Genomic DNA, 13,463 nt, shown 5'->3' on the forward strand with positions numbered 1-13,463 from the left:
GCAATGGCTCATTGACTACATCAGTGTGCAGAGCATGCAGGCCTGTGAGCCCTGTGCCAGATTGCCCTTCTTGGTGCTGGGCAGTTGGTATGCCAGAAGGCTGTCCACAGCATCTACTGCTTCTCCCATGGGAGAAAACTTAAAGTGATTTTATCAGTGAGATGGAGCTTTGTTATGGTGGAATTTTATCTTCAGGAATAGTGCTCCAATTCAGCCCAAATGTGGTGAGGTTGACCACAAACTGAACAAGAAGTTGTTCAGCAGAGGAGCACAAACCACAAAACAAGCTAAGTTCAGTTTGTGGTCAACCTCACCACATTTAGGCTGAATTGGAGCACTATTCCTGAAGATAAAATTCCACCATAACAAAGCTCCATCTCACACTGATAAAAGTAGAGTTTCTGTCTAGAAACAGAAACATCCTTTACCACAAGGAGCGCAGCACTTGTGTGTACAATGCTGACTTCTCATGGAGAAGTGGTGCCTGATGGTGCAACCATCAGGTGTAGTGTGGTGTGCCATGTCACCACAGGTGACCAGTGACACAGCCCTGCAGGGTTTATAAGGTGGTGACTGTAGGGTGTAGGTAAGTTTTTTCTTCTCTCTCATGCAAGAGTGCAGAGAGGTTCTACAACATATACACATGATGGATTCCCATAAGGAAGCTAAGGTGTTACTACTGGAGGAGTGGAGCTCAGTCATGAAGCTGCCTATGCATCAGCTTAGCCAGCTGTGTGAGCTCCTGGGTTTGGAACATAAGTGGACCAAGTCAGTTCAGTTGGAAGTGATCAAGGAGTGGAGAGAGTGGAAGCTGCATGAGAGGGAGGAGTGGCTAGAGGAAGGGTGTGTAGAGGGCCTACAAGTTAGAGCAGAGCCAGGTTGGGCTGCAGCTGCTTCTTCATCTTTGTCATCCTCAGCAGCATCTCCTGGCGGCGTGGCCCATGATGGGAGCGTGTCTGCTGCAAGAACCAGCAAGTGGAGGAGGAGCAGCATGGACATCACCAATGAGGAGGAGGGGAAGGAGAAGACAACCTGGGTAGCCTGTTGCTCTTCAATGATTACAACCAGGAGGTTGGCACAGGTGAGTGGTGATTGCTACAGGAGCTAGGTCATATGGAGCAAGAGTGGGCAGCATCTCAGTGGTTTCCCAACCACAGTCTCAGCTCCTCAAGGTGCCAGCACAAGTACAACTTCATCAAGAAGGCTGGCTGAGTGGCACATGCAGCAGATCACAGCAGCCATGACAACATGGTCAGGGCCTTGGACACCATCCTGGCCATGTTGGAGGAGCATGCCTTGGTCATGGTCATTGGTGATGAGGAGGGGTGGGACATGGCTTCCTGCCTGGTGGAGGATGAGGCTTCATTCCTGATGGAATGCAAAGGCCAGGTCAAGGAGGCCTGAAAGAAGGCTCAGGGCATCCATTGGCAGAAGGGCAAGCCCAAGGTTTTTCAGAACGGCTGGAGGAGGGGGAGGCCTGGTCAGGCACAGGGAGCCTGGCCAGTCAAGTTGGCTTCAGCAGCATCAACATCGCTCCCTCCAGCTGCAAACCCTGGCAACAATTCCAAGTCAAGGACAAGCACAAGGCTGGCGTGCTTTGTGTGCAGCAGCCTGCACCTGGCCAAGAGCTGCCCCAAGAAGTTTGGAAGCAGCAAGTAGAGGAGGTCAGGTTGCTGGAGGACATCAGTGAGGTCAGCAATGAGGAGCAGCTTGTGGCCTGCTGGGTCGAGGAGATCAAGGAGTTCACCCCAGTGGTGGCTGAGGTGCCTTCTGTTGAGGATATTGAGGAGGAGGAGGAGGAGGAGGAGGAGGAGGAGGAGGAATCTGGTTCCCCAGCCAGTGAGCCTGCTGGGGCAGCAGAGGGACCAAGAGCTGGCAAGATCATGGTTGCTGGTTGGCTGGCAGCCTGAGTCCAGGAGTGGGTTGCCATTGGAGCCTTGGCCCAGGTGCTGGCATGGGTGGGCAATGGCGTGCCCATCCAGCTGGTGAGGCCCATTTGTGAGACCTGGCAAAGCTACAGCCTCCAGGCAGAGCAGCAGGCGTGGATTGAGGTGGAGGTTGAATGGTTGTGGCGCATGGGCGTGGTTGAGTGGATGGGCACAGGCAGTGAGCAACCCATGGGGATTGACTTTGTCTGCCCAATCATGTGTGTACCCAAGAAGGGACTGAAGTGCTGGTGGATGGTCCACAACCTGCATGACCTCAACTGTGGTCTGGTGCTGAGGACCGTGCACTTTGAGGGTCTGGCTTCACTGGCATGGATGGTCAGCGCCAGGTGGTGGCTGATCTCCTTTGATCTGGCCCAGGGCTACCACCACATGCTGATGGAAGAGGATGCACACCAGTTGCTGGGCTTTAAAGTTGGCCAGCACTGGTATTGCTACCATGTCCTGCTGTTCAGCCTCCAGTGGTCACTGTGGATTTTCATGAAAGTGGTCAAGGCTGTGACAACCTTCTGGTGGTGCCAAGGGATCATCTGCATGGCCTACATCAATGGGAGGAAGCAATGCCGTCCTGACACAGATGGTCAAGAGAGTGTGGATGGCGCTGCAAGCAAGTGGCTGCGCGAATTACATGGCCCGGTGGATTCATGGGGCGACCAAGAACCAGGAGGCCAATGCACTGTCGCGGCTGGACAACCCCGACGACTGGACACTGCTGGGTGAGATGGTGGAGCTGCTGCAGGCCTCACTGGGCGACTGGCAGGTCGACCACTTTGTGGAGGCCTCCAACCAGAAGGCGCCAGCCTTCAACTTGCGCTTTGAGAGCCCAGGCTGTCAGGCTGTTGATGTGTTCAGCCAGGATTGGAGGGGCTGGGTCAACCTCCTGGTGCCCCCGATCCCGCTGGTGGGCCAGACCCTGGCACACCTAATCGAGTGCCAGGCGGTATCCTGGTCATGCCTCACTGGCCAGGCCAGGAGTGGTGGCCGCTGCTCATGGCCGTGTCGGTGGCTATGGTCTGGCTGGGGACAGCCTGCGAGTTCACCAGGCCGGGTCCGTTGGGAGCGTTCGAGCTGGCGCGGCGGCCAGAGTGGACCTTTGAGGCCCACCGGGTGGATGGACGGCGGCTGGTGGGCTGGAGACCGCCGCTTGCCGCTGTGAGGAGCTGGTGGGACTAGCGCGTGCAGAGTCCATGCAGCGCTGCTACAAGTGCTGGTGGCTGGAGTTTGTCGGGTTCGCCGATGGGGTGGGGCGCATGGCGTTGCTGGCCACTGAGGAGACAGCGGGGTGCTTCTTCACCCAGCTGGACCTCAATGACAGGGGCGGCGTGCGAGTGGCGGCAGTGGCGATTGCCATGCAACATGTGTGGAAGGGCCTGCCCAGTCTGTGCGCAAGCGCCAGGGTCAAGCTCATCATCGATGGAGTTGAGCGAGTGTGGAGTGCGTGGACAGCCAGGCGGCAGAGGGACCTGTTTCCCGTCGAGGCGCTTCAGGCGTGGGTCCAGGGCCGTAAGTTCGTTGGTGGTTCCGTCATGGCACTGAGGGACGCGTGCCTCGTGGCGGTTGGCCTGCGTACGATGTGGTGAGGTTCAGAGCTGGCCGCGTTGTGGGTCGAGGATGTCACAATGGATGGTGAGTGGGCCTGCGTGTGGGTGTGCAAGGCCAAGAATGATCAGCTGGGCCATGGGCACAAGGTCTTCATCAACGCGATGGGCTCTGCAGCTTGTCTGGTGTGGCTGCTCAAGGAGTGGCTCAGGGTGCGTGGCATGAGGCCAGGCTTGCTCTTCATGGCCTGTGGTGGGCGGCCCTTGTCGACCAGTGCCATCAGCGCCGTGTGCCAGTGGATGGTGGCGGCCGTGGGACGCCCTGAGGTGGTCATGTCTCACTTGTTGTGCATTGGCGGCGCGATGGTGGCCGTGGAAGGTGGCCTGACCAGGGAGCAGGCCATGACCATCGGTGGATGGGAGTCGGACGCCGTGGATCACTACTTGCAGGCTCATGAGCTGGTGGCGGAGGGCGTCTTGCGTTGGATGGGGTTCTGATGAGCGCAGCGTGGCATGCGGTGGTTGGCATGACAAGGAACGTGGTTCTTGTGTCTTCTCTGCCTTGCTTGTGTGAGTGCATGTGCGTGTCTGCCCCATCACTCTCTGTGATCACACCCATTTGTCAGCAGCAGCGGCGTTGGCAGCAGCAAGTGCTGACGAGTGATAAATCATTTTTAACTCCACACATTCCAAGTTTTTAAAATAAGTTGACACCTGACTCTGCAAGTGTCATCAAACTCAGCCATGACCATGTGCAGTGCTCTAAGATGTCCCTCATCATTGATTACCTGGCAGATGAGCCCAAGGCATGGGGCTGTCTGCACCAGCTGCCTCTACTGATATAGGGCAGCCTACACACTCCCAGACAATCATGGCAAGTGGCTTGGTCAGCTATGCACCAATGGAATGTGTGCACCCTTGGCTTCCTCAGCCAGCTTATCTATCTGGGCTACTTCCATGAGATTAAGCTCTCAACATTAGCCAGACTAAAATGCCACTTTCATTTTTGGGGGGTACTGAACTCAGCAAAAAAGTGCATCAAGGAGCTCCTAATGATACCAGTGATGATGGGTATGGTATCACACCAGTGATGCAGGCCTGGTATGATTGCACCATCAGTGGAATGGAGCATTTATGGGGAGTAGGTGGCATGTGTGAGTGTGTTGTCATATGTGGGGTGGGGTCAAGTTGAAGAGGAGGATGAGCTCTGGAAGTGGGTGGAAGCATGTGCACTCCACTGATGCAGCAGGCAGGCCTGGAGGATGGTTCTCTTGGTGATGTGAGGAAGCTTGGCATGAGGTGAGCACAATGCTGCACCATGCTGTTTTTTAAGTGCTGTTTTGTCCTTGGTGGCAACCACTGTGTCAAGGTTTGTTGCCTGATGATGCTGCAGTGATCAAGACCCAAAAAGCCCTAGGGAAAAGCCCTGTGGAAAAATTCAAAAACACGTGTGATTGCTTTTTAGACATGTTTCATGTTTCAGTTGGGCTACTCATTTTTGGCAAAAACACAGAATGATGGCTTGCGGACAGTAGTTCCTAAATTGGTAGTAGTGCCTTATGGGGAAGAAGGGTTCAAAGACCGGAATGACACCAGTCATTTCCTCCTCCCCGTAAACTAAAGACATAGCCAGGAGCTCTAATAATAATAATAATACCATGTCACCACCTCACTGCTCGTCTCGCTCCTGCTCCTCGTCGTCGTCGTCCTCATCGGCCTGGCCTCGGTGTCAGGAGAGTCGCTCGACGCTCCTTACTGCCCGGTCATGTATCAATCTCAGGACGGCAACCCTCCGGCTGGCCTTCCGACTGGGGCTACGCCTCCACCGGAACCTACTACACCACTACGATCAGAGATTCCTTGAAATCCGAGTCGCAGACCTTCGCCATCTGCGCGGGCTCCGGTTGCGGACCGGCTTGCTGCTGGCACGCCAACGGGTTCGCCTTCTGGGCCTCCACGGGGCCGAACGTCTCGTCGGAGGCCATCCCGGTCCCCTCCTGCTCGGTGAACATCAACTTCAACGGCGACAGCAGGACCTACACGGTCGACCCGGTCAAGCTCGAAGCCATCAACTACGTCGGCGTCGACGGGTTCATGGCCAACGAGGGCAACTGGGTCAACGCCGCCATCACCTGCAACACCCCCGTCATCGGGATGTTCTCCTACAGCAGCTTCGGCCTGGCCAACACGTGCGGAGGCATCCCCTCCCCCGGCCCCATCTGCTCGTGGACACCCCTTCTCAGCAACGCGCAGAACCCCTGGGCGGCGTTCTACGTGGACCGCCGGTGCAACGCCGAAGAGATGATGATGGCCTACGGCAACAGCACCGCCCCGCACGACGAGCTGTCCTCCGGCACCTTCGAGACCTGCGCCGCTCTCTTTAACTGATCGAAAAGGAGAAGAGGAGGAGCTCGACATGTCTGTGCCAGTCCTTGATTAAAATCCTTTATTATGACATAATGATAAAATTGATATTGATCTTGATATTGATATCACGCCTAGTCCGTGACCCTCATGATCTCCGAATCATCAAACCGTTTAACTGCTAAAGTGGCAACCTAGTGGGGTGGTCGGGTGAAAGAAGATGATGGGCAGGGTGGCAGTGAAGAACGCATCTGGGTGGCGGTGAGGAACGCGGGCGAAGAAGATGAAGGCGTGGGTGGCGAAGAAGAAGATGGGACATGTGGCGGTGAAGAAGAAGAAGAAGAAGATGGGGCGTGGGGCCTACCTCCACCGCAGGTGAACCGCGGCTACAACGATGGCAGCAGCCAAGAGGGCTGCGAGGGTGAAGCTGCCCACCAGGGCGAGGCCGATCACTGCCGCGTGGTATCTCCCCGCCGCCGTCGTCGCCGGCTGCGGCTGCTCGTCGTCGTCGTCGTGGGCGTGCACGGTGCAGGCAAAGGCGAACTCGACCGTGAAGGTGGTGTTGACGAGGCGGCTCCTGGACACCACGCGGTAGGTGCCCGGGGTGAGCACCGGCCCAGCGACGGCCACGGTGCCGCGGTCGAGCACCACGTCGGGCATGGGCTGCGGCCCGGTGATGGAGATCACGTGGTCGAGCAGGTCGCGGTTCTCGAGCACCACCACGTCGCCCACCGCCAGCCGCTGGCCCGCGAGGCGCCACGTCCGCGCGTCCACGGCCTGCGACTCCACCAGGCGCAGCAGGTGCCTGGTCGGCGCGCTCCTGTAGGCGCCGGTGCGCGGCGCCACGCGGGTGACCACCGCCGGGTCCGTCGCGGCGTGGAAGTGGGTCGTCTCGAACCAGGTGTGCACGTCGTCCTTGGCCTCCATGACCTCGCAGCAGTGGTCGTACGACGCGCGGTTGTTGGCGTTAACGTTGTTGTTGTTCTCGTCGGCGTAGACGCAGCGATCGCAGCTGTCCCTGATCTTGCGGTTGAAGCGCACGCTAAACCAGACCGACACGGCCGAGCGCTCGGCCGATTGGAGCACGTACTGGCCCGGCTCCGTGGAAACAACCCTGAGGCTGTTACCCGGCAACAGGTTGGCGTAGTAGGCAACCGCCTTGGCCCCAGAGCCGTCGACCTTCACGAGCCAGAACGTGTAGTTGTGGCCGAGATGCAGGTTGGTGACGAGCAGGGTCTCGCCGGCCTCGAGCGCGTTGTCCGACAGGACCACCGTGTCAAAGTCGCGGATGACGACGGTGGCCTGGGCGAAGGGCAGGAAGCAGCACGTCGTGTTGTCGCCGCCGCACACGCCGCACAGGTCGTGTACCGCGCCTGAGTTGGGCACGCCGTCGCAGCCGGCGCACTGGGAGTTGTCGCCGCCGCACACGAAGCACTTGTCCAGCTCCTCGCGCTCACACACGCACGCTCTGACCGCCGAGCCGCCAAATAAATCCATATAATAGCACATTATTAGAAATGTTGTTGTTAGCATGATTAGCATAATTATAATTAATAGAATTAAATTAGAATTAATTGAACTGGGTTCGTACGGGTCGGTGGGGAGGCGCTCGCCGAAGCACTGGCCGGCGCAGTCCTTGGCGGCGTTGAACTCGCGCCCGGTGGTGCCCAGCACGCACTGACCACACTCGTCCACCACGGCCTTGCCGCCGCACACGCCCGTGCAGTCCTTGCCCGAATTGGCCACGTGGCCGTCGCCCTCCACATAGCACACGCCGCACTCGTCGCGCGTCGCGTTGCCGAAGCACGTCCCTTGGCAGTCCTTGTGTGCGTTCGGCTGCAGAATGGACCCAATCATACGTTACTGACGAACTAAATCATGACGAGCTGCAAACACGGATGTGGCTGGGGCGCAACGAACCGAAAGACCAGAGCGGCCACCGACGCAAACGCCACAGTCGCCGATGAAGGCCGTGCCGCGGCACGTGTCGGCGCAGTCCACCCAGTAGCCATCGCCCCGGTGGTAGTCGGCCGGCGCCACGCACATGTCGCACGGATTGCGGCGCGCAGGGCCGTTGCACACGCCCATGCAGTCCGCAACAGCCCCGTCTGCGCACTTGACTGCTTGCTCCTCCTGCCGTCACACGTCAGCGGCGCGCTACACGAGAAGCAAGAAGAACGAAGAACGAAGAACGAAGAAAGAAGACGAAGAACGAAGAAAGAAGACGAAGAACGAAGAAGAAACGACGCACACGAACCAGGCCACGTGTTCGGCCGGGTGGGAGGCAAACGCCATTGATCATCGTGGACCTGCCATTGCACACGCCCGCGCAGTCGGATACGGCAGATCCGTGGCAGGCACCGCTACAGTCCATCGACGCACCGGGCGCTCGGCCGGTGGTGCCGCCCGCGCACTCGTGGCACTCGTCCAGCGTGGCGGCGCCGTAGCACACGCCATTGCAGTCGATGGCCGGGTTGGGAGCGTAGCCCGGCGCCATTGGGTCGGCGCACACACCGCACGCGTCCACCCGAGCCGTGCCGAACCGGGTGCCCTGGCAGTCGCGGCACGACGCGCCGTCGCCGCCGCACACGCCGCAATCGTCCATGACGAGCTCCGACGGCGCGACCAGCACCACGCCGTGGACCGCCGGGTTATTGGATTCGTGCCACAGGTAGAGGCCCGGGCTGAGAAACCGGTGCGGCATGCTCGCCGCGCCCGGCGCCAGCACCGCCGATGGCCCGTCGGGCCTGGCCACGACCGGCGCGAAGTTGAAGAGCCCCGGGAAGACGTAGCCGGCATCCGGGGTCGAAGGGTTAGCGCAGCGCTGGAAGAAGGCGTCCTCCGCGGAACATTCCTCGTTAGAGCGCGCCGGCTGCGACGACGACGACCGGCGGCAGAGGCAGCGAACAGCAGCGGCGACGGGCGAGCTCCTCGTCCCCCTCGTACCTCGCGGCCGGGTCGAAGGCCGCACGCCTCACCTCGGCGGTCATTTGTGATATAGCCTGGTGGGTGGGTGGGTGGGTGGTGCCGAATGCCAGTAAATAGTGCGTCTCGTTGTGTGTGTGTGTGTGTGTGTGTGTGTGGTGTGCGTGGTGTGCGTGGTGTGCGTCACCTCTTCTTCTTCGGGCAAGAGCGTGCCAGTCGAGTTGGCGAGCGCTGCCAGGTGCTTGAGCCGCTGCCTCAGTGCAACGAGCTTCGCCACCACCGACGCGCGCAGGCCCGAACGGTCGCTGGCGCTGGACCAGCGCACGCCGGCCATTAGATTGGCGCTGTGCGTGACATCGTGAAGGAGGTACTCGACCGCCTCCTCGTCTTCCACCACCACCGTTGTGGTCGTGCTGTCGTAGTCGGCCGCCCCCTGGGTGCAGCACACGCCGTCCATCACGAATTTCTCACCCGCACCCTCCGCAGCAGAGGCGCCCACGTCCTGGGGCTGTTGGCTGCGCTTGCGGACCTCGAACGACGCACTGCCCGTGGGCCGAGTCGTCCTCCTGTACCGTCGCGTCGCGTCGCACGTACATGTCAGTTTGTTATTTGTGGACAAACTGGCGGCGCAGTTAGTACCAGCCGGGGAACAGGTCGGCGGTCTCCCGGTTCTGCTGCTGCGCCTGGTCATCGCCGTCGCCGGCGGTGGTGGACCGGCGGCGGAGATAGGCAGATGTGGAGTCCGGTGCGGGCGGCTCAACGGCCGGCCTGCCGCCGGGAGGCGTCAACAGCTCCACGTGATCCTTGATCCACATCGTCGACACATAGTCCTGCACACGCACACGCACCGCCGCACATGCACGCACACGCACGCAACTCACGAGTGAATGTTAGTTATGACGTAGTTTTTGGTTTGACAAAAGCAAGCGGGAGAGCCACCTTGAGGAAAGCGTCGATGGCGGCAGCGTCGGGCAGGTGGTAGCCCAGCTCGAGGGCGTGGCCCTGCTGGGTGGCCAGACGCGACAGATCGACCGCCGACGCGCCCTTGTAGTCGTAGGCCCCGCTCACGATCTTCACTTCCCAGTTGAGTAGGTTCTCCCACACCAGGAGGTCGCCCACGCGCGCCCGCGTCACCATCGACGACCACGACGACGAGTCGCTGGAAGCAGTGCTGGATCCGTTGCTGCTGTTGTTGCCGTTGTCGATGCTGTTGTGGTGGTGGTCGACGCGCACGTAGTGCCACTGGGCATGCGCCGGCTTGGGAATGCAGCACGTCGATCCGTCGCCGCCGCACACGCCGCACGCGTCCACCGTCTTGCCCGACAGCGCCACCCCGTCGCACCCGCCGCACGTCCCGTTGTTCCCGCCGCACACCCCGCACGCGTCCACGCGCCCGTAGCACGCCACGCTCACCGTCTGCGCCACGTGCGAGATCACGTTGGCCGCCTCCGTCGAGAAGCCCGAGTGCAGGATGACGGCGTGCAGCTCCTGCTTGCCGAACAGCGCCCGGTTGCGCGTGTCCCAGAAGAGCTTGACCTCGTAGCGCGTCGTCGTCGTCGTCGAGCCCGTCACGCGCGGCACCAGCACCGTGCCGATCAACCGGCCGCCCGCGTCGCCGCCCACGCTGCCGTGCCACAGCTGCACGAGCACGTTGGCCCGCGTGAACGTGTCGCCCAGCACCGTCGCCTTCACCTGGTACCCGATCGTGAGCCCGCTCCCGTCGCTCGCCGCCACCGCGCTCAGTCCGATGGTGGGGTCGAGCCGCAGGGTCTGCAGCGTGTAGCCGCTGTTGGCCATGTCGTGGAAGAGCAGCGCGTAGGCGTGGTTGTTGTCCTCGTGCATCTCGTCGAGCTCGTCGTTGTCGTCGATGGTCGCGTGGATGTTCTGCACGCCGTCGAAGAGGAACAGGAACCACACCTCGCGCTTGCCCTGGCCCGGGATCAGCCCCACCTCCTCGATGCCGACTGCATTTATACATGTGGCCGCACAACACACGCGACGCAACACACATGACACGCGCCACACCGTGAGTGCACGTTTTACTACACACACACACACACAACACACACACACAGAGAGAGAGAGAGAGAGATTCCAGGAGTGTGCGGTTGTGGGTGGGTGTGTGTGTGTGTGTTGACAACAGTCGGGCTGCGTGGGCGATGCGCCAAACGTACTGAGGGCGTTGTCGTCGAGCAGGCACGCCTCGTCGAGGCAGTTGTCGGGACTCCCGCGCCACAGCGCCACGCGCACGTTGCGCGCGTCCACGAGCGCCTTGTTGCGCACCGTCACCGCCACCTCGACCACCTCGCCCTCCTCGCGCGGCACCGCCGGCGTCGCCACCATCTCCTTGGTCAGCATCGTGCGGTCGCGCTTGAACGTGGTCCACCACCAGGGCAGGTTGAACGCCGGGTCCGGCTTGCTGTAGGTGCGCTCCCACCACGTCGACACGCCCGGATAGTAGCCCGGCTCGGCCGTGTAGTCCACCTTGAGGTACTCGCGGCCGTCCGGCGCGCGCGCCATCCACACGAAGGGCTGCACGCGGTAGGCGTACTCCGGGTTGATGGGCTCCACGTAGCACACCACCGACACGTCGCGCTCGATCGCCGCCTTCTGCACGGCGGCCTCGTCGCTGGCGTCTGACATGTCCCGGTTGCCCACGTAGGCGAGTTGGTTATGGAAACCGAGCGGCAGGCTGAGCTGCGGTCCTACGCCCACGAACGCCATCGAGGCCTGGTAGGTGACCAGTCGTGGGTGCCGCCCACGCCGCCCAAGTCAGCCATCAATCAACCAAGCATTCAGCAGAGCCGGGAAGGGAGTTGTTTTGTACCATGACGTCGAGCTTAGTGTCGAGACCAGCCATGACTGAGTCGGATTGCGCAGTCGTGGTGTGGTCTAGCGCGAGCTTGTTCTCCGACCGTCCTGAACGCTGACTCACCCATTGCTGTGGTTGTATGGTTGTGATGGTGAAAAAGAAAGACAAAAGAAAAAGAAAGGCAAAAAGAGAGAAAGAGAGAAAGAAAGAGAAAAGAGGGTTGCCGAGAGAGGCGGGAAGGGACAAAAGAAAAGAAATGCGAGGGTTGGAGGCGGGACCTTGTGCTCGTTGGGGCCGAGGGTGACCTTCTCGCCCACCATGATCCGATTGGCCGGATTGAAGTCCTCGGGCGCGCGCGCCGAATACGTGAGCACGTTGAAGGGCTCGTGGTCGGGCGTGAACCACCACAGGTCGCGCCCGTCGCCCTTCTGCACGCAGTCCTCGCCGCAGCTCGACGACGCCCAGATGTCCAGCGACCCGACCTGCACGCCGCTCTGGTCCACGATGGGGAACTTCCACAGGTCGCGCGTGGTCGACATGTACAGCACCACGTCGTCGCCCGACGCCACCAGCTCGCGCGACACCGTGATCTGCTCCATCGTATCCTGGCCCAGCGCCTCCGCCCGCTTCTGCATCTCCTGCGACTTGTGGCGGATATTCGCCATAACGACCGCCACCTGCGTGTCGGCGACGACCTGGGACCGCGCAGCACACGGCACGCACGACACACACAAGCAAGTTAAAAAAAATGAGAAAAACAATATGGCGGGGGCAGAAGGTACGCCATTGGCATGAGAAGAGATGTGGACGAGGTCGCGCGAGATCTCGAAGGACGACGTGACGCCCTCGGCGTTGGAGAGCCGCGTGGAGGAGCCATAGCCGCCAAAGGTCCGCGGGTTGACCACCACCTCCTTGCCGTCGACGATGTCAAAGTGCGTGGGCGGCGCGTTGATGACGGCGATGAGCTCCGGCACGCTCTCGAAGCGCACCTTGATCGACTGGCCCACGCGGTAGCCCAGGCCGTACAGGTTGCCCACGCTCAGCGCCATATTGTTCACCGTGGCGGCCTCCACCTCCTCGCCCCGCTGGTAGGCCGGCCCCGCGTAGCAGTGCCGCCCTGCGTGTTGGTACGAGTTTTGAAATGAAGAAGCTTGCATCAGAAATGATTTGCATTTCCAACCACTTCAACCACCCCAGTGCGCTGAACGAACCGTTGATGACGAAGGGCCGATCGGGGTCGGGCTGCGCCGTGAGGCTGGTCAGCATGACCTTGTGCGACGCCGACGCAATCGTGGGCGAGTACTCGAACGCCACGAGCAGCTCGTTGGCGTAGCTCTCGTCCACGTTGCCTGATCCATCAGTATTGGTGGTGTCCGTGGCGGCGGCCCACACGAAGTGAACAAAATTGTAGAGTCGAACAAAGACGAAGTACAAAGAACGAAGAACAAAGAACGAAGAAGAGCGAAACACGAAGAAGAAAAGAACGCGTAAGTACCGATGGCAAGCTTGATCTCGGGGCTCCTTGTCGTCTTCAGGGCGGTCGCTGCCGACCCTGTCGTCGTCGTCGTCGTCGTCGTCGATGAATCCACCACGCCCGCCAGAACGGCAGCGGCCGAAGCCGAGACCGTGGGTCCGCTGGGCAGCACAAAGGCAAAGCTGCCCACCAGCTCGAGACACGCCAGCCGGAAGCACGTTGCGCTGTCCACGCGGAACACCTCGGCTTGGCTGCCGCTGCCCGCCGTCGCGCTGGTGAACGCCACCACGATCTCGTCGTCGCCGTCGTTGTTCATGTCGCCCGACACCATCCGCAAGCTGTGTGCCATGTGTGCCGTGTGGCATCAGCAATGACCGTGGTGGGTGGGTGGGTGGGGGGGTGGG

At 60.6% G+C, this 13,463-nt stretch overlaps 2 protein-coding genes and 2 pseudogenes across 2 annotated transcripts; 3 read left to right on the forward strand and 1 right to left on the reverse strand.

The window, feature by feature from the left end:
• Window positions 1–2,574: 2,574 nt before the first annotated feature.
• ACA1_021910 (uncharacterized protein) lies at window positions 2,575–3,119 on the forward strand (the record flags this gene model as incomplete). The annotated part of the gene is made up of 2 exons (XM_004336161.1): window positions 2,575–2,886; window positions 2,919–3,119. 2 exons carry the CDS (start codon window positions 2,575–2,577, stop codon window positions 3,117–3,119), a joined length of 513 nt encoding a protein of 170 aa, XP_004336209.1.
• A 14-nt stretch (window positions 3,120–3,133) lies between these two features.
• ACA1_021920 (uncharacterized protein) lies at window positions 3,134–3,982 on the forward strand (the record flags this gene model as incomplete). Its single annotated transcript, XM_004336162.1, has 2 exons — window positions 3,134–3,512; window positions 3,534–3,982. The coding sequence occupies 2 exons, from the start codon at window positions 3,134–3,136 to the stop codon at window positions 3,980–3,982; spliced, it is 828 nt and encodes a 275-aa protein (XP_004336210.1).
• Window positions 3,983–5,142: 1,160 nt separating this feature from the next.
• Window positions 5,143–5,872, forward strand: ACA1_021930 (annotated as a pseudogene).
• A 336-nt stretch (window positions 5,873–6,208) lies between these two features.
• ACA1_021940 lies at window positions 6,209–13,390 on the reverse strand (annotated as a pseudogene).
• Window positions 13,391–13,463: the final 73 nt, after the last annotated feature.

Source organism: Acanthamoeba castellanii, assembly GCF_000313135.1.
Source record: "Acanthamoeba castellanii str. Neff unplaced genomic scaffold scf7180000084250, whole genome shotgun sequence".
In the NCBI taxonomy this organism is placed as follows: domain Eukaryota; phylum Discosea; order Longamoebia; family Acanthamoebidae; genus Acanthamoeba; species Acanthamoeba castellanii.